An 18,597-nucleotide genomic window follows, 5' to 3' on the forward strand; every position below is an offset into this window, starting at 1 on the left:
TGGGTTTTTTTTTGGTTTTAATTTTTTTTTTTACATGCTTATCTGCTACTTGGGGTATGTTTGCATTGCAGTTTCAGGTGTGGTGGCGCCTCTAATCTGCTTTGCTGGGTGCCAAGACCATTGGTATCTACCAGTACTAGGTGCTAATACTCTGCCAAACGTGCAGCTCGTGCTGAAGTTGTGCCCTTGCTGCTGGAACCTGAGACCATTGAATTAAAGCTGGCTCTCAGCTGCAGCTCATGTAGCCATCTTTTCTTGCAGACAGCATCCATGTATGGTAAAGGACTCACTGTAGTATTCAGTTGCTAAATATAAAGGTAGTGAGATTCTGGAACCAATTATGTTGAGAGCGAGAGAAGTTTCCTCTTCTGGAGGTTCTTGAGAACAGATTAGGGAAGTGTCCATCAGAAGTGGTTTAGGTTCAGCTCATCCTCACTGGTCTCTGTTGGTCCCTTCCAGCCCTTTATTAATCTAGGGTAATTTCCTGTGGCCAAACAATGAAATTCAAAGCCTAAAAAGCATTCCCTATAAATCTGGATGCGATTAAGATATGCAGATCTTGTTTCGGTAACAGATGTACATATACAGCCCCCTCAGTGTTGAAACGAGGCAATCTCAAGCTGCTAGCGGAATTCAGTTCAGGACTTCCCCACCTTTAGAGATAATACATGATTTTTTTCCCTGCCAAGAGCTGTCTTCCTTTCTGGCACGGAATGTCCCTCGCACTTGGTTTGTCTTGTTTACACCGTGAAGTTCTGCAGGCTGACTTGAGGTTCTTGTCTCTGTTTATTTCCAGTTGAGCATCACTTGGCAACAAATGTTCAGCGTAATCGTCTGGTGCAACATGACTTGCGAGTGGCCAAGCAACTGCAAGAAGAGGAAGATCTGAAAGCACAGGCTCAAATCCAGAAACACCGAAAAGACTTGTGAGTTTGGGATGGAGCTGTTGAAATGCTAGTCCCATTTGGTCAGAGCACTGAAATCGGCTGCTTTGGTTTGAGTTGACTGACAGTACGTGGGGTTCCGGTTGATCAGCCTTTTGCTGTTGTTTCCTTTTACCTTTGGCTATCTGTTGCAATAGAAGTATTGATACTAGGCTCTGGCATGGAGCAATGAGAACAGGGTGTGAGTAGGTGGTCCTGGGGCCCATCCTGGCTTAGATTTTGTTGCCTGACCATGGGAAGGAGCCTTCCTGTTCTGCTGCCCGTCGGCAAAGTGAGGTAACTTGGCTACTTGCATTAACCTTGTTCCTGGCTAAAATCTGAAAAAGAAGAAATCACACCAACGAAATACACAGTGTTATAGTGAATTCTCTTGTGGCAATTGCAGATACCGGCGTGTTTACATTGTGCCTGATGAGTGCTTTTAAGGAGCTGGGTGCGATGCTTTTTCGTGTCCTGCTGCACCAAACAGCTGAAAGCCCTTGCTTTTGCGTTTGCAGATACTCCAGTGTGAAGTGACCTGGGAAGAGGAGCTGCTGCCCCAGGGTCACTTGGTGGAGATGGGTGTTGGAGGACAGGTCTTCTCTTGCAGTCAGTTCTGCAGCAGCTGTGGGAGGATGTTTAATGACTGATCCAGTTTGGTCTGCAGGTTTGCTTAGGCCCCACACACTAGATCTAACCCCATGGCCTGTGATTTGGCTTTCTGTGTGCCATGGCTCTTAGGCTGTGGAGCTGGTGTAGAAATGAAACATGGCAGGGCAGGGCACACCAAACCGGCCTTTCCAATCTAGAGTTGACACTGGTGCTTCCTCCCCTGAAACGCACACACTTAGTCCCTTGCAATGTATGAGATGTAACAAAAGGGTTGTGTGAGAGGGCTCAGTCGGATCCCAATGATGAGAGACAGGAGCTTGCTTTCGAATGGGGCTCCCTACAAGCGCAGGGTCTGTAGGGCAGAGTGCATCTCCCAGCGTCTACGCTGCCTCCCAGCTTGCCTCTTGCTCCGTGATGCCACCCACCAGGTACAGTTGGTGGTGGATCACAGACCTTGGGTGGCTCATCCAGCAGAGACAGCGATGGAGTAGAAGAGCTCTGTGTTGCAGATGTGAGTTATAGGACTGGCTTCAAAGGAGATGCTCATAAAAGATTAGAAGCTGGAGTGTGACAAATCATCTGCTGTTTTCGATGTTCCCAGCATACTCAGGCGGCACTGGGTAGATACATGTGTATCTCTCAAGTCTGTGCTTTCTTTCAATAGTTTTGTCTTCATTACCAATTAGAGATGTAAGTATGTAAATGACAACATAAAAATTAATTTTGTATGGCAGAGATTGTTACTTGCTGGGAACTGCAAACAACTTCCTTGTTGTAGGACTGTGTAAAATGGGATTTACAAACTTTGTGAGCCAAGTTGCAGGCAGAACTGCTGATGCAAAATGTTGTGTCAGCAGCAGTTCTGCTCCTGAAAGCTTGAGCTCTTCTGCAAGAATAGTAAAAAAAAAAAAAAAAAAAGTTGGAGGCATCCTTTTGTAATTTGATCTTTTTCTTCCTTAATTTCTTGTACGTTCCCATTGTCTCTTCCTTGTGCAAGATCAGCGTGTTCTGGCAACAAAATTATCCTCCCTGTTACTGCTTTCTGTATGGTTTAGGACATTTTGACACCGCAAGGTGACGGGAGGATTAAAGGGGCAGAACTGAGTGCTCTTTAGAAACAGGGAACGTAAAAAAGCTCTTCAAATTTATGCAATTTCCTCTGTCTTTCGAATCCTAGATTCTCTCAGGCTTTCTGATGATAAATGAGAGAATAGAAGTAACTTCTCTTCTTAAGAATTCGGGGAAGCATCAAACCTTATTTTCTTGCTTCTTTAAAAGCATCTCTCACATCTAGCTGAGCAGCTTGCACACTGCTAAGCATAGTAGCAAGGTTGCTAAAATAACTGTTGGAAATACTGTGAAAATATGCTCTTTCCTCATTTTGCTCCCAGTGCTGTGGTGGTTCTTTTACACTAATGTGAGCAGTTCCTTTGAATGATTCCCTTAAACCCTTTTTTTTTTTTTATTTTTCCTCTCCTCATCTGGCAACAATTAGTTGCTACAGCCAGTGTGAATGGGAGCTTTCTGATCACACTGACTTTTTCCCCCCCACCCCCTCTTTTTCATAAACTGTTGTAGAGTTTCCCTGACACTCTTGACACTCCTGGCTGCCCAGGATTGAAGGATTCTTTGGCGTGATATTCGGGGATGATGAGATGCATGTTGCTCTGGCTGATTTCTGGGAACTGATGGGCGCTTGAACTTACATTAAAGAAAACGAAGGGCAAGAAGAGCCGTCAAATTTCTTTAACCTGTTTTCTTATGATCAGTCAAGCTGTAACACCAGCTTATGTTAAGTAACTAATAAAGTCTCAGCATTTAATTACCACTGAGCAATAAAACAGAACATCTAATTCTCTGTTGCTGTTCAGTGGTTCTTAGAGATTGATACGGTGTATTCCAAGGTGTGTGTCATCAGGAACAAGAAAATGCTGCGTCTTTTGCATTACTTCTACTGTTCTTTGCTGTGAATGGGAAGCCAATGACCTTGTTGCCTTGGCTCAGAAACAGCTAATCGTCTTTCAGTCTCCTGTTTGTCTGCGATAAGATGTATTTTAAGCATTTAGCAAGTCAGTTGGTGCTGGTGAACTTGGCACCTTAGCTCAGTTCACAAGTGCTGGGGGAACCGGAGACGTGCAATGCTTTGATATGTCTGACCTTTCTAACTTATTTTCTACCTGGACTCATGTCTTCTGAGACTGGGGTCATAAGGGATCCACTGTCTTAAGCCCACTGACAGCCTGCTCCCCAGGATTTGCACATTCAGCTGTTGTTTTGCTGGGGACTCTGGTTCCCTCCTGGTACCATGTTTGCCATGGTCCCATTTTATTTGCCAGGTTCAAGAACTAGATTTGCTGCTGTGTGAGTTCGTGTGTCTTTGAACAGATCTCTCCTTGGAGTCAAGTGAAATGCACACAGGAACACACAAAAAAATGCCAGGTTTTATTACCTGGATGAAAGAAACTGATGTCTGAAGATGTTTGACCTATTGATAACTCCCGCCCTACCAACACTGAAATACATGAGTGCCTGCCAGGGTGTCTCTAGATGTGGGTCAGTTTAGGGATACGCACAAGTGTTTGCAAGTATGGTGGTCTGGGAAAGGGAAGGAAATGTCATGTTGTGCCAATGACTTGGGGTTCATGTGTGTTTGGGGTGGGGGATATAAATAACATGCAATACCCAATTGCATGTCTGCTTCCAAGGAGCAGTTGACAGAAATAAAGAAGCTTATTTTCCCTCCTCCTGCATGTTCCTTTTCATTCCCTATAACAGATTAGTTGTTTCTTGGTGGCATTTGTCCTCTAAGTCCTCTTCTTGTTGCAGTGTCCTTCTTCCCCACCCTAAGCCACATATCCACTCTTTCCTCTTCTCTCATTCTTCTTCACTTCCTAAAAAAGCAGGCTGTGTGGTGCCACTGACTGCTCTGGCCATGCCACTGTTCTCTGTTTTGCTACCAAAAGTGCTTGTCTGCATTTACTGTTTTAATTTCCTCCACTCACAGCCTAGATCCTCTTCCAGTCCTTTGCCTCCAAGTTCGCTAGGTTATTTATGCCCTGATCCTTGCTCAAGCCTAGAACTAGTTGCTCCAGCCCACATATCACAACTTTGACACAGCTGAACCTGCTTCTCTTGAAATATTTGCTTGACTTCCGTAATAACGCTCTTGGTAGTCCTCCCATCACCTATCTGATCATTGCCAGCATATTCTTCAAAAGATTGGATTCTAATAAAGCAAGCTCTGCCTGTTGCTGTTCCCATTCTCATCTCCTTCTGTGCCTTGCCTTTCAGTAGGCTCAATTGCAAAGATAGCTCAGATGATTGATTTTTCTGACCTGTTCAGAGCTAATCTTTGGCTCAATTTCAACAGCACTCAAAGAGAGAGCTCTTAATCTTTTTTCACAAATCCCCCAGCCCTTTTCTGGGCTGCCCTAAGGAACCCCTGGCCATCGTTCCAGCCTGTTTGCTGGGCATCAGAGCACAACACTGAGTATGGCAGAATTCTTGCAGATGCTTTCAGTATGACGTCCCTGAAATACAGCCTTCCCTGTCTGTCTGCACAGACGAAACTCTCATTTCGTGTCTCAGTTACTCTGGTATCTCTCTGTCCCCAGTTAATGCAATCTTGTGTCATTACCGCATTCGCGTTGGCACTGTGATGATGGCTTCTCACCCCTTGTTTTGACGCATGTCGCTCTCTTGCATCTTGGCACTGATTCTGCTTTTTTTGTCTTGTCCCACCTCAGCAGCATTTCTCATTCATTGCTGAACTGCCACCTCCAGCCTCTGCTTGGCCTACTTACTGCATTTTGCTATCAGCATTTCTGCACTTTCTCCTTCTTGGCTTTCATGTGAAAATCACTTTTCAGAAATGCCTGCATTAACTGGACCCCTAAGCGCCTCCTTTGGCACCACATGTACAACAATTCCTCGGCAGAATTGGACTGTTTGCAGAGACTCCTATGTACTAAGTTGGCCTGTCCAATCTTGTGATACCTACCTCCTTTCTTAGCAAACTGCCTATGAATCTGTTTTCTCTTGCTTTATTCTCTGATTCTGAACGTTTGGGGACCTATTTTCTAAATTTGGCTAGCAGTAAGTACAGGAAGTCTTGGTCCCTGGTGAGGCTTCATAGGCTCTGCACTAATACTGAGTAATAATTCTTCTGTGTACATCAGATGGGTTCTTGAGTCCTTTTATCCCTTTCTGCAGGCTGACTGATGCCTGTGACTTTAGCTGCCTATAATCCTTGTCTCCTTGCCTTCTAGAGAACGACAGGACTGCGAGATCGCTCAGGAAATCCAAGTGAAGCTGGTATTTGAAGCAGAGCAGCGCCGCAGGCAAGAGGAGAAAGACGAGGTAACCTTTAAAGCTGCAGGGATGGCAGGGCTATTTGTAGCAGCCCTTTGAGTGCAGGAATTTCTCAGTCCTTAGCCACAGGAGTTGGCTTGCATGGTGTCAGTCCCCTCACAGGTCTCGGTATGCACAGAGATTTTGGGGAGTCCTGTTACAGGAATAAAACACAGTCGTAGTCCTCATGCTCAAGGGTCACAGGGGTTGTTGATGCCAGTAGCCTTGCTAATGAAGAGGGCAAGTAACAGATGAGTCTTGTTGAGGTGTTCATTGCCCTGGTGTAGGAAGTTGTAATTGTTTATGCACTTTCAGATCTGCTTGCTTTCTCAAATGCAAGATGACAAGTACTATGTTTGTGAGAAGCCTGGGTTGTGATTTCTTCATCTTTGGTGCAAAGACTTCAGCAGAACCCTCAGCACAGTCTTCAGTCTCTGGCTTCTCCATTATCTTCTTGCATCTTCACAGCCTGAATACTCTGATGCAGTTTCTTGCTTGCAGATTCCTTTTGTTATTGCAAAATATTGCTCCGCTGCTGTTTGCTGGCGAGTGGGCAGCGTGGTCTGTCCATGGCTTTCAAAGGATTTTGCTTGTTGATTACTTTATTGTGTCAGCCTGTCAGACTGGGCATTCAAGAAAGCCATAGAATGGAGCAATACTTGTATGAGCCTGGAATGTGGCCCCACTTTCAATTACAGATAGTTCCCTGAGAAGTATGAGTAGTCTAAAGATGCTCAAGAGGCACCCTGTGGCACTTTCTCTGTAAGAAGAGCTTAAACACAAGGCTGTGTTTCCTAGAAGATCCTCAAATAACAATCTGTCCTTACCTGACAGGTGCGTCGCTCTGGTTGTGCAAGACTTCATTTTCTTCTTATACCATTAAGTCCAAGCAAGTACTGAAAGGCTGCCCTGGCAGACAGGGAGGGGCTTACAAGAGAAGCTTGTGGTAATGGGGCTGGGAGGAGCACTAGTAAAGGATTTCTGCTATAAATGTGACCATCTTATTTTTGGGAAGGTGAAGGGGATGCAGTACAACTCATGCTGGCTGTGGGAATCGCACCTTTCCTTCCTGCTTTCTGTAGAGAGCTGCTGGGATGTCAGCAGTCTGACAACAGATCCCTGCAATCTGTCAAACCTGCCTGCTGACCATCTCGTGCTGTCGGGAGCAGTCTTCAAATGAATGTGGCTCAAAGCAAAGGGGAGAAGTCATAAATGCTCTTTCCCTTCCTGCTAGTATGTGAGAAATTCCCAACTGTGGCTGAAATGTAGCTGTGGACTGAGTTAGGCTGCAGCTAGTACCAGAGTGTGGCACTGCTGCCTCTCCTTGTAGTGGGTTTTCTGGAGTGCTTGAATTGATACTGCTTTCCTTCTAAGGTCCCTGCCAGCATTATTTCATTTGGGTGGGCTCCTGTGCTGATGCAGAGCCTGAGCGGCATGAGTGAGGCTGCACAGTGCCCCAGAGAGTTATCAGCTGGCAGTGACAAACATCAGAGCCCCTTCTGTAGCTCTCAGCACAGCACTTGCAGGTTGCTCTGTATTACGCCAGTTCTGGCCACAGGCCGGGCTAGTCATGTATTTGTCACACGTGAGGGTGTAGCAGCTGCCCAACGTACGCAATAGCTCCCTGGTATCAGTAGTGACTACCAGTGCTGTGCCACTGCTCTGCGTGAGGCAGATCCAGTCTGGTGCGCAGGGCACTTAAATGAAGTGCTAAGCCTGCCTACTTACAAGTCCAGTTTGGAAGAAATGGTTTGTGTGGATTTGCAAGTCCTGAGCTGTTTCAGTCCTGGAGATAATGTGCTTAAGCCCATATATTTATAGACTTACTGTACTTGCTAGAAGAGGTTAACCTTGTCAGGAGAAAGGAAGTGGGGATTTTTAGGGTGGTGTTTTGTTTTCTTTTTGGTAAAGATCCTGTGGTATCCCCAGGTCCTCCACAAAGCTGGTTACTGAGCAAATCCAATCTGAATCCTGAAATAATAGTTTGTACTTGAACACCTATCCAATGTCCTCCAGTGCTGGCTTTGCTCTGGAGCGTGTTGGCTCTTAGTTTGCATTTCAGTAATGCCTTTCCTGTCTGCAATGTACACTTTACATGCGTGGCTCTATAAAGGTCCTGAGGATTAGGGAGGCTTAAATATAGCATCCAAAGGGATAGCATACCCTGCTGGTATCTTCCAGCTTCTCTTCCTAGCTTCAGAATACCTCCGCTGACTTGCAAGTGTCTGGGCCTCAAATGAGCCCCAGGGAGCTGTTTGCTGTTGTTGGGCCTTGTTGATCCATTAGTCAATCTTGAAGGAAAACCAATTAGAAAAATGGAGTGCTATTGTCTTTGATGGCATATCTACCAAAACTGCGACAGAAGATAAACGGCTGCAGTCCCTGCAGCGCTCCTGCCTTGTGCCTGCTCCTCTCTTCCTAACGTCCCTTTCGATTTTCTTTTCCTTCAGCCTCTTGTCTGTCAAATTGATGCATTTCCCTGCCTGGCATCCTACAGTCCCTGTAAATTACCACTAGTTTGAAGCGAGTTCATAGTTGCTCTGTTGAACTCCTTGCAGTCCAAAGTGCCTTCAGCTGGAGACAGTCTTTGCCTCTGTTTTTTTTTCTTTCCCTAGTGGAGTTCAGGGGGCATTTCCAGCCCACTCGTGTGAGCAGGTGTACGCTTGTGTGACTTCCAAACCCTTGCTGAAAGTCTGAAGTTGCACACGCAGTCCCTTTCTGCTGTGCTGTGGCCATTAGGGCTTTACAGGCTTGTGTGCAGGTGAAATGGCAACCTGTGAGTCTGCCACGGGGTTGGAAGGTCAGCGGTGGCCCTTGTGTCAACCACTAAGTTGGAAGCCCCATCCAGCCCAGGGGTTGAATTTGAGAGTAACCCTGTCATTGTCATGTCTGACAAATTAAACTATCAGGATTTTTATAATTGAATAAAGAATTTGAATAAAAGAACCTGGAGATATTTTTTTGGGGGGAGAGGTAATGTCTATTTTCTTCCATCTCTGCAGGACATTGCCCGTCTCCTACAACAAAAAGAACTGCAGGAAGAAAAAAGGCGCAAGAAGCACTACACAGAATCCCAGGGACACACAGTCTATGAAGACAGCTATTACGCAGAAAATGGAGGTGCGTGTCTGATAGGTAAAGGATCCAAGATCATGGCATATAGGTGAACCTGATGATCTGGCAACTCCGTTCAGGAGATTTCCCTTATACTACAGTCCTGCATTCAGCACTGTAGCATTGCATCAGTTTCCAGCGTTAGGATCGGACTTTATTCTAGAATCAGGAAATATTTGCGGGGGAAAAAAAAAAGAAGAAAAAGAAAAAAGTGGAGTAGGCAATTCTATAATTTTTGACTAAAGATCTAGAAGATGGCCGAAAAGACAGGGATAGGGTCTGTGGTGTGGTATGTGCAAGCACAGCCATGCATGCATGTTTTGAAAGGGCTTGTGGAAAAGACCATAGCTGATGGTACTGATAAGCCACAGTTACTTCTGTGTGACACCAGGGGAGAGAAGTAGATGTAATTCCATGCTTGAATTTGAAAAGAAACAGTTACGTGTTCTTGTCTGCGATGCTATGCTGGCACAGCTACGAGCATAAAGGAATAAATGCTGGTTCATAGAACGGCCTTTCAAAAATAACTCCTTACAGGTATGTATCCAAGCATTAAAATTAGCACAGCCGCTCTGAATGACTTACTGAATAACAAGGTCATCTCCACAGAATGCTTCTGCTGTGATTATCATCTGGGACTGTACATTGTAGAAAAGATGTGACCCACAGCGCTGTGTTGCTTTCTTTTGGTTGGCTTCTGTGATTAAATACAGACCTTCTTTAAATTGGGAGGAGAGAATCAGGGTGTGTTTAATTATGGAGCAATCTGGGGATGGCTTTGGTGTGCATTGGTGGTGGTTCTTGTGTTCTTTCTTCAAAAAAAAATGTGGGAAAGAGACGGGCTGCTTTTAATTAACAGATTGTGAAGATGAAGATCAAACCTCTTATCTTTCATTGTAATATCAATGGCATTGGTGACTTTAAATGTCTTTATTTGAACTTACACAAAGAATTTTAGTTTCGATTGGGAAGTTCCAGGACAGCCAAGAAAACACAAAACACAAAGTGCAAAACAGTAACCAAGTGGAAACTTCATGACCACAAGTCTTGCTACATGTACAGACCTGGGAAAGACTTTGGTCTTGGAGTCTTATGGCCAACCCATACTTCAGTTTTTCAGAATTAAATGGGACAAGTCCCTGAAAAACTACAATATAGGGTAATAGTGTTGTCATGCAGAGATGGTAAGACAGGTGGATTTCTATAATAGAAATCAGCTGACAGAAGCCTGTGACTCTCTGAACTGAGACTGTGGTGTGGATTTGGAGAGCAGGATGTCTTGTGGATCTGACTTTTCTTTCTGCAAGAATCTGTAGTCTTGGAGGTGAGGTGGAAGGTGTTTTGCCTGACCATTCATAGTGCTGCTCTTCATCCTCATTCTTTAAAAACTAGAAAGAACTGGAGTGGATTATGATGCCTGGATCATCTAGTCCATTGATCTGGAATCTCTTAAATATTTGGGTGCCATTTGATTAGGCTTTAGCATCTTCAGTTTGCATCGTCCTCATTACTTGTGAACTTTAAGAGAAAAAGCCCTGCTTTGTTTGGGTTTTAGTCTGTCTTGAGACTGAATAAAAACTTATCCACATTCAGGAGGAGTGTGGTTAGGGCTATTGCTCCAGAGCAATCTGAGCTCTTAAAAAGTGGAAAAATAAACATGAAAAAACTTCCTTCCAGAAGTGTCTGTGCCATGAAAAACATTTCTGTATTCACTCAGTTACTTGCTGCTTGAGAGAGTAACTCCAGGACCTAAAGAGTGTTTACACAGCCCCTGCAGAAATTGCTGCAGGAATCGGTGCCTGCTGAGGAGTTAGTCGCCCTGAAATACTCCAAAACCAAATCTTCTGCTCGGGCTGTCTGGCATGACTGCATTACCTGCGCCAATCCTGTCCCAGCACAGCCACGCTTTACTCTTTCTTGATCTCATGCTTCCTTATCTCCTGCTCTCTGCTGCTGTATCTATTGAGCTTTCCTCGATAAGAAAATTGAACTAATTTTTAGACCCTTGTTATAGTTCAAAAATTGACTCTTGCTTTCGGGCTCTGGTCTCCGTTGTTCAGTAAGTCACATAGATTGTTTCACGGAACATTTGTTTTCTGTAAGTCATGTGAACGGTCTAAAACTGAATGGAAAAACCCACCAATTAACAAGAACTGCTGTGGTTGCTCTTACAGTTCTTGGATTTTTAAAAACGTACCTGTTCTGGATAAAAGTCACATAGATTTGTTTTCAAGGTAGATTTTTCTGTAGGCTGTGTTTTTGCTGCCTCTGAAAAAGTTTTTTCTGAATAGAATGACTTGCAGGGAACATTCAGTTTTGATGTGTTTTTCATCGTTTCCCCCCTGAAATCTAGATGATTGTAAGGAAGTCAGAGCTATTTATTAAAACAGAATGCAGTTTGTGTGCAGTGAAATCTATTTTAAATATTATTAGATACTGTAAAAGAACTCGGCAGTGGAGAAGGAAAGTCTTACACTGCTGGCTTTTTTTTTGGTATAGTTTTAGTTCAAATCAGCTTCTGCTTCAAGGAAATTTTTTTTTTTCTTCAGAAATATGCCTTCATTCTGAAAAGCTGTTGTAGAGATAACAGTTTACTCAGTGCAATGATTTTCCTTAGCAAATAGGTTGATTGGAAAATAAGTCTATCGGCAGATTGTAGGCAGACTGCTGCATCCTCATAGCTGTGTCAGGTTTATTGCTGAAATTAAAAGCAAAGAAAATTTCCACCTGCTTTCTGGAAAGCACGGAGGAAACAACTCGCCAAGCTGCCGAGTAAGCAGCTTTTACAGCTACATTGCTGAGGTCAGGAGCCTGGGCTTTGTGAAGTCTTCTCCTGCTCTTAAATTTCCTGTAGCCCTCTCTGCAGTCAGAGCCTAAACTTTTATTTAGGCAATGAATAAGTCTGGGCCCTGAAACTTCTGGATCTGCAAGAGAAACTTGACAGTCTGTGGTGGAAGATGTTTGGATGCTGCAGCCATCCATCATCTTGTTCTTGCCTTTTTTTTTAAAAAAAAAAAAAAAAATTAAATAATCCCATCCCACTTGACTCTCTCTTCTGCTTTATGCGGGTCTTTGCCCTCTATTAGGTAAGGCTGTTTTCTGATGAAAAACCTTGTGCCCAAAGCCAGGGCAAGGTACCGGTGCTCGTAAACCAGGATCCAACTTGATCCTCTGCTTGGCCCCTCGTGACCTTAGGCCTCCCACCCCCACCCCTTTGTGTCCCAGCCTCACCTGCATCATGTGCCCTCCTTTGCAACCCTTTCTCTGGTGCTTTCAGTATTCTGCAGCAGTGACACGTCACCGGGAGATGAGCTGCTCTGCTGGCTGTTTTTCAGCCCCAATGGCATCATTAAAAGCCCTCCATCTCCATAGTGACTTGTCCTTGTCTTAGGAGGTGCTCAGACACACTTTTTGGCTGGACCAGTGCTTTCTGCTCCCTGTTGCCTCCCATGCTGCGCTGCTGGTAGCCAGGCTGCCATTTCACTCTGTTCCCTGTTATTTTTCCTTCTGATCCTGCCACGCTTTGCCTGCATTTTCAACTTCTCCTTGCCTCAAGCTCCCTCATCTGCATGCCGTGAGTCTGACCTCACTGAACCACCATTAACCCCTGCACCACTAACCCGCTCCTCGTTTGTCCCCCTGTTGCTCAGAGCACCCCTGGGGTGACCCCAGACAGCAGGTTTCTGAGCCTCGCAGGGCACGCAGTGGTGAGAGGCGCATGCACCGGCGGAGAGAGCACCAAGAAGCGCCCTCACCTTTGTCCAACGGCACCTCCAAACACAGGCATTCCCCCTTGGAGCATCGTCGGAGGTCTCCTCAACCAAGTGAGGCTGGCAATGGCCATCAGCAGGAGTGGAAATCAGCCAGCCAAGGAAGGTCCAGGAGACCTCCAAGCCTTGACCTGGAAAGAGAGGCTGAGCGCGGTGCCCGTGACCACAGCAATAGCTGGGAGCCACGGGAGAGGAGAGCACCTGGCAGGGAGAAGGATTGGAGACCTCTCAGTCTTGACCTGGAGTCAGAGCGTGGACTCACAGACCAGCCACGGCACAGCAGAAAGCCAACAAGGCAAGACAGAGAAAGACACCTTCCTCTTCTTGATGTGGAACTGGAGGCTGAGCAGGAGACCTGGCATCAGGGTGGCAACCAGGTGGTGCGCCCTGAAAAACACAAATCTCATCATCGGGGCCACTCGTCACATGGGACAGTGCATGACGAGAAGCTCCATGATGCTGAATCTAGAGGTGATCATAAGAGGGGTGAGGAGAGAGACTGCAAAAGGGCAGGACACAGGAGATGTTCCTCCTCCCCACACGCTGTGACCCAGGGGAAGGTTGGAGACTGCCAGCGATACTCAGGTAACCAAGTGATGGGGAAGGCGTATGTACGTGTGGGGATGGACCTTTGTGTGCCCCATCCTGGTGTCTGAAATCTACCTTGTTTTCTTTGAAGATGCTTATCTCCAATATTCACCTGCAATGTGTACACGGTGAATCCTGGCCAAGTTTCTTCCTTATTTAGTGAGATTCTTCTTACCCATTAATGTTCTTGCTCTGTTTATTTTCTGACATGTTGCATGGCATCAGAGAGGATGAGTAAGAAGGTATTGTTGGAAATAGTGCTCTTCGTATCCTGTGTTTAAGAAATAAAACAAACACAAAAAACCCCCAATCAAACAAACAACAGCCAGCTGTAATTTTCATGATATATTTTGTGCTGTGGTCTCCTTGCACAGGAGAAAAAAAGGAAACCTAACAAAAAACCTAAATGTTAGGATTACATTTGTATTTTGTTGATTTGGGATGTAGGGCTGTAAGTGAGGACAGTTTGCTTAAGCATTAACAAGCCAGCAATTTCCATTTGCTTTTACTGAAAAGCCTGCTGGCAGCATAATCAATTCACTTTGGGTAAAATTCAGTAGTGTCACTAGGTGTCTGACGGGGCTCTGTTTGTAAGATGGGGTTCTTGTCAAATTCTGTACAAGTGGATTTTTCTAGGAAGTGGTTACCTGTGTGGTAAAGATCCAGATCCATCTTTCTGCTTTTAAAACCACGCTGGGGGTGGGGGTGACATATCTCTTAGTGAGGAGAAGGCTCCAGGAAGACCTTATAGCCCCTTCCAGTATTTAAAGGGGGCCTACAGGAAAGATGGGGAGGGACCCTTTATCAGGGAGTGTAGCAATAGGAGGAAGGGTAATGGTTTTAAACTGAAAGAAGGTAGATTTAGATTAGATACTAGGAAGAAATTCTTTACTGTGAGGGTGGTGAGACATTGTCACAGGTTGCCCAGGGAAGCTGTGGCTGCCCCATTCCTGGAAGTGTTCAAGGCCAGGCTGGATGGGGCTTTGAGCAGCCTGGTCTAGTGGGAGGTGTCCCGGCCCACGGCAGGGGGTTGGAACCAGATGATCTTTACGGTCCCTTCCAACCCAAACCATTCTGTGATTCTATGAAAGTAGGAGTTCAGAGACTTGGATCTATGTCTGTCACAGCATGGGAAACTCCTGCTTTAAGCCATCTAACTGGTTTTCACTTGGATAAGGTGGGGATGATAATGCGTGTCTGTCTCTGGAGATGTTGGGAGAGGTATTCTTTGCCTTCATGGTGCAAAGGTTTTATCTGGGGAAGTGGAAGGTGTTAATCAGATCTTTATATAATTGCTAGGTTGTGATTTGCCCTAATACAGTGTGGACCTGAGTGACTCCCATCCCATTGAATCAAAATAGCCAGAAGCTCACATCCTCTTCCTGTGGGCCGTGGTCATGGTGGACTTTGTGCTCCCCTGAGCGTGGGCAGAAGTGACGTGGAAGTAAAGTTTATTGTTGTCTTCTGAGCAAATGAAGCCTGGCACTGATCAGTATGTGAAGAAAGCTCAGCCTCGGGCTGGCCAGCAAACAATTCCTGGAAATTCACTTTTTTTCTTCATAGAGTCAATGGCGTACAGGAGCCTGTCGATCACACTGTTGTTCATTCCAGCATGATAAAACTGTGTTTGCCATGGCCTTAGAAGCACTCTGAATAATTTAACTCTGACCAAACTGGTGCTTTTTGCCAGCGTTTCTGTGCTGGCTGGAGACTGCAGCTCTTCACAGCCTGGATTGATCACACAGTGCAGGGAAAGGCCAGGACATACATTTAACCATAACATGCCAGAGCTGAAGTTTTCTCTTTTTATGCTAAGATAATTTGTAAGAGGGGTGTTAATTGCTTAAGATTGTTGATCAGTTGACTCAAAACAAAAAGCAAAAAAAACCCCACACCTCCTATAATACCTGAAGACAAGGTGGTTTCTTATTACACAGTTGTATTCTGTGTTGACACATGAGTTCTCTGGCCTGATGCAGTTTGAAGTCTTCAGGATGCTTGGTGCAGAGTGATGGGAGTTTTTCAATAAACGCACAGAAAGTTTTTTTTGAGGTTAGTTGGTTACTTCCTTTTTTTTTTTCCCCCTTTGATCTTACCTGATGGGAGGGAAACTGCTATCTGGCCCTGTAAGCTGTAACAGGTATTTATAATAAATGTGTAAATGGTGTAGCTGGAGGCATGAAAGTTTCGAGTGAAACTTATTTTCTCCACTTGGGGTGGAAGACAGACGGACATCTGGAATATTTGTATACTTCGTACATAAAGCAGAAAGCTCCTTTTGAAGTTTGAGGTGTCTGAACAATACAGTTCAGACTGCAGATGGAAGGAGAAGGCAGTATGTGAGTGTGTTGTATGTGAGTGAAGTCATGCATTTTATAACGGGGATACAGTGAGATTCCTTTGATGGCCTGGTGCAAATAGACTGTGGAGAGACTTTCAAAATGCAACATTTTAAATCACTTAGAGATGGTTTAATTTTAAAATGAACAAACAAATAAAACTAAACTCAAAACAAGAACTGAACCTTATATGAACTTCAGAAATGTTTACTTGGCTGTTTTCTCATTGTAAAATTCATGGTTCAGCCCTAGGAAGAAATTGTCTGAAACATCATGTAAGTCTGTCCCAGGCAACTTTTGCAGCCCGTGCTGCCCCAGCAGTGTGTTCACAGACTGCTGCGCTCCTAACAGACGTTGGACTGCTCTCTGCTGCCCAATTTTGCCAGTGTGTCTCTATCAATGCAGAGTGAAAAATTATGATTCTTTTGCTAGCACCACTGTGTCAGCAAAGACTACTTCAAGGGACATGGCCTCTTTGGCCATATAGTTGCATTTGTCATATAAGGCATGGTGTATCAGATATTTCTATAGGCATAGCAAAACAACCCTAAGGTGCGTGCTGCACCTTGGCTAAAGGTACTCTCAAACCAGCTGTGTGGCAGGTACGCTGTTATGGTCTGCTCACCTTGAGTGGGGCTTTTGCAGAGGAGATGGTGGGGATTTCCTTACCCAGAGCATTTGGACAATGGATGAGTTGATTGTTTTCTCTCAATTCCGTAGGCACTAAGTTGAGAGGGACGCAGCAAGCCATGTATGACACACCCCAGAGGGAACAGGAGTTGTCTGATGCAGAGATTGCTCGGAAGCTGCAGGAGGAAGAGCTCCTGGTAAGTGGAGAGGGTGCATTAGTCAACTCAAAGGTAGCTAGCAATGACAACTTCAATTAGCAAAGCTTCTATATGTGATAGTGACTGAGACCTAAGGTCTTGCTATTGCGCATTCTGATAGTTACCTTTGTCTCCCATATACACACGTATGGAGTGACAGCTGGCATCCAGCCAGCAGAGCCCTATTTCCTGAAATAAACACCCAAAAATTAAGTTTTCAAAGCAGAGTGATATTAAATAAACACTTCCAGGCAGGTAAAGATAGCCTGTAGTAAGTGTGGTCAGCTCAGAAGTGAGACAGGCCAGTGCCCATCTTTGAGAGAGAAGGCGGCATGATGGGCAATGCGTTGTGGTGTGGCCTGGCAGATAGGTGAGGGCAAAAATCAGCTGATAAGCTGAAATGACAGTTTGGTGCCGTGTTGTGAGTTGAAGTATTGAGCTAGCTAAGTGTATTTGGAGAGGATGGTAGCATATTGGTATGGGCACCTCCTGCCTTGCTCAGTAGGTTAACGGGTATGAATAATTCAAAAGTGTTACTCTTTTGTCTCTTTTGTTTCTGTTTTTTCTCCCCTCCTCCTCCCCCCTTTTTTTTTTTCCCAGGCTAATGAGGAAGATCAGAAGGCAGCTCAAGTAGCCCAAGATGAGGTGAGCAAGAACTCAAATGTTTGCAGCTACACCCCCTTGTCCCCTCTGACCGTCTGGGTGTTCATTTCCCTCCTTGGAGGGGAAGCTCAGGGCTCCAGTGGGGTTTGCTACTAGCTGATTTTCATGTATATGTTCAGGCTGGCCAAGCAGGGAGTTGCACTGCCTGTTGTAACCGTAGCAGAGGAAGGAAGTTCATGGCTATGTAAGCATATCCTGTAACTGAGCCCCAAGGGAGACTTATCAGAGATGCTGTGAGATGAACCCCCCCATTGAAAGAAAAGGGATAAAGGGCAGAAAGGCTCTGTCAGTTCTGGCATACCAGGCATACTGCATGTAGTCAGTCTTAATTCTGCTCTGTCACTTGATTTCTGATCACAGATGGGTGAAATCCTGGCTTTGCACCCTTCCCATTCAGCAGCTGTCCATAGGAAAGGGTTTAAATAACTCAAATCCACAAAAACAGTTAAAAACATCTGTATTTTCCCTTCTAGGAGATTGCCCGACTCTTGATGGCCGAGGAGAAAAAGGCTTTCAAGAAAGGGAAGGAGAGAGAAAAGCCTTCCTTTGAAAGGAGGAGGCATGATCAAGACTGGAAGGTATGTCGAGCTTCAGCAGATGCCACAAATGAAGTGCTATAATGTTATTCCCATTTCTAGGGGGAGGTTAGGGTGTGTGGTGAGAACAGAAGGAATGATGCAGACTCTTGCATCCAAAGGGTCTTGCTGCTTCCCAAGCCTTTTGGAGCCACCTCCTTGGTTAGATGCTCTTTGGCTTTGGCTCTGATCTTGGAGGTGGGCACTGGATGTCACAGCACCTTGTGGCCTCCCTCAACCACTGTGAGTCCTCCTGCTGCACGACCTTTCCTCTGCTGAAATTCTGACTGTAGTAATAAAAGCAGTAGTTGGTTCGGTTCTGTTTGTGCACCGCAGGTACAAGGACAACACAGCTGCTCCAGTTATCCCTCTGCTTCATAATAAAATTGACTCTATAATGAAAGTATTGAGTGTATCAAGCCTAGGTTTTTGTATGAGTAATACTATAGAGGCTTGGCTAGCCAATGTGCAATGGAAGGTGATAGGAAACAGATTTCATGGTCTGTGCTGGTAAGGTGCTAAAGGGGGTGTTGTGTTAATCTTAGGGCCAGTTGGAGGTAGCTCTGATGTTTTCAGCTTCCTTACTGTGTTTGAGTGGTTGCCGGAGCACAGCTGCATGCAGCTGGTCCCTCGTGCTCAGCCCAGCCGTGTGCACAGTCATTACACACTGACTGCGTTCGATCCCAGCTTCGGGACTGTCCCCCAGCGCTGTCTCATATTTAGAGCAAAAATTGAGTTTGGCTCAGCAAGGCTGAGTTTCATTTGCTGGAAAGTAGTTGTGATACTGCCGTTTGCATGTGTCTGGCTGTAGCTAGTTGTGTGTATAAACTGATGCA

The 18,597-nt window shown here is 45.2% G+C and overlaps 1 protein-coding gene across 3 annotated transcripts in view; it reads left to right on the forward strand.

The window, feature by feature from the left end:
- The window catches only part of CCDC50 (coiled-coil domain containing 50), a 44,995-nt gene that overhangs the window by 18,210 nt on the left and 8,188 nt on the right, over positions 1 to 18,597 (forward strand). The window contains exons 3-9 of one of the 3 annotated variants that reach the window (XM_063337675.1): positions 797 to 926; positions 5,804 to 5,894; positions 8,888 to 9,020; positions 12,650 to 13,354; positions 16,417 to 16,523; positions 17,124 to 17,168; positions 17,660 to 17,764. In XM_063337675.1, coding sequence (XP_063193745.1) covers positions 797 to 926; positions 5,804 to 5,894; positions 8,888 to 9,020; positions 12,650 to 13,354; positions 16,417 to 16,523; positions 17,124 to 17,168; positions 17,660 to 17,764 — 1,316 coding nt within the window. The remainder of the gene's footprint in view (positions 1 to 796; positions 927 to 5,803; positions 5,895 to 8,887; positions 9,021 to 12,649; positions 13,355 to 16,416; positions 16,524 to 17,123; positions 17,169 to 17,659; positions 17,765 to 18,597) is intronic. The other 2 variants (XM_063337676.1, XM_063337677.1) reach the window with 2 other exon arrangements.

Source organism: Chroicocephalus ridibundus, chromosome 6 (assembly GCF_963924245.1).
Source record: "Chroicocephalus ridibundus chromosome 6, bChrRid1.1, whole genome shotgun sequence".
In the NCBI taxonomy this organism is placed as follows: domain Eukaryota; kingdom Metazoa; phylum Chordata; class Aves; order Charadriiformes; family Laridae; genus Chroicocephalus; species Chroicocephalus ridibundus.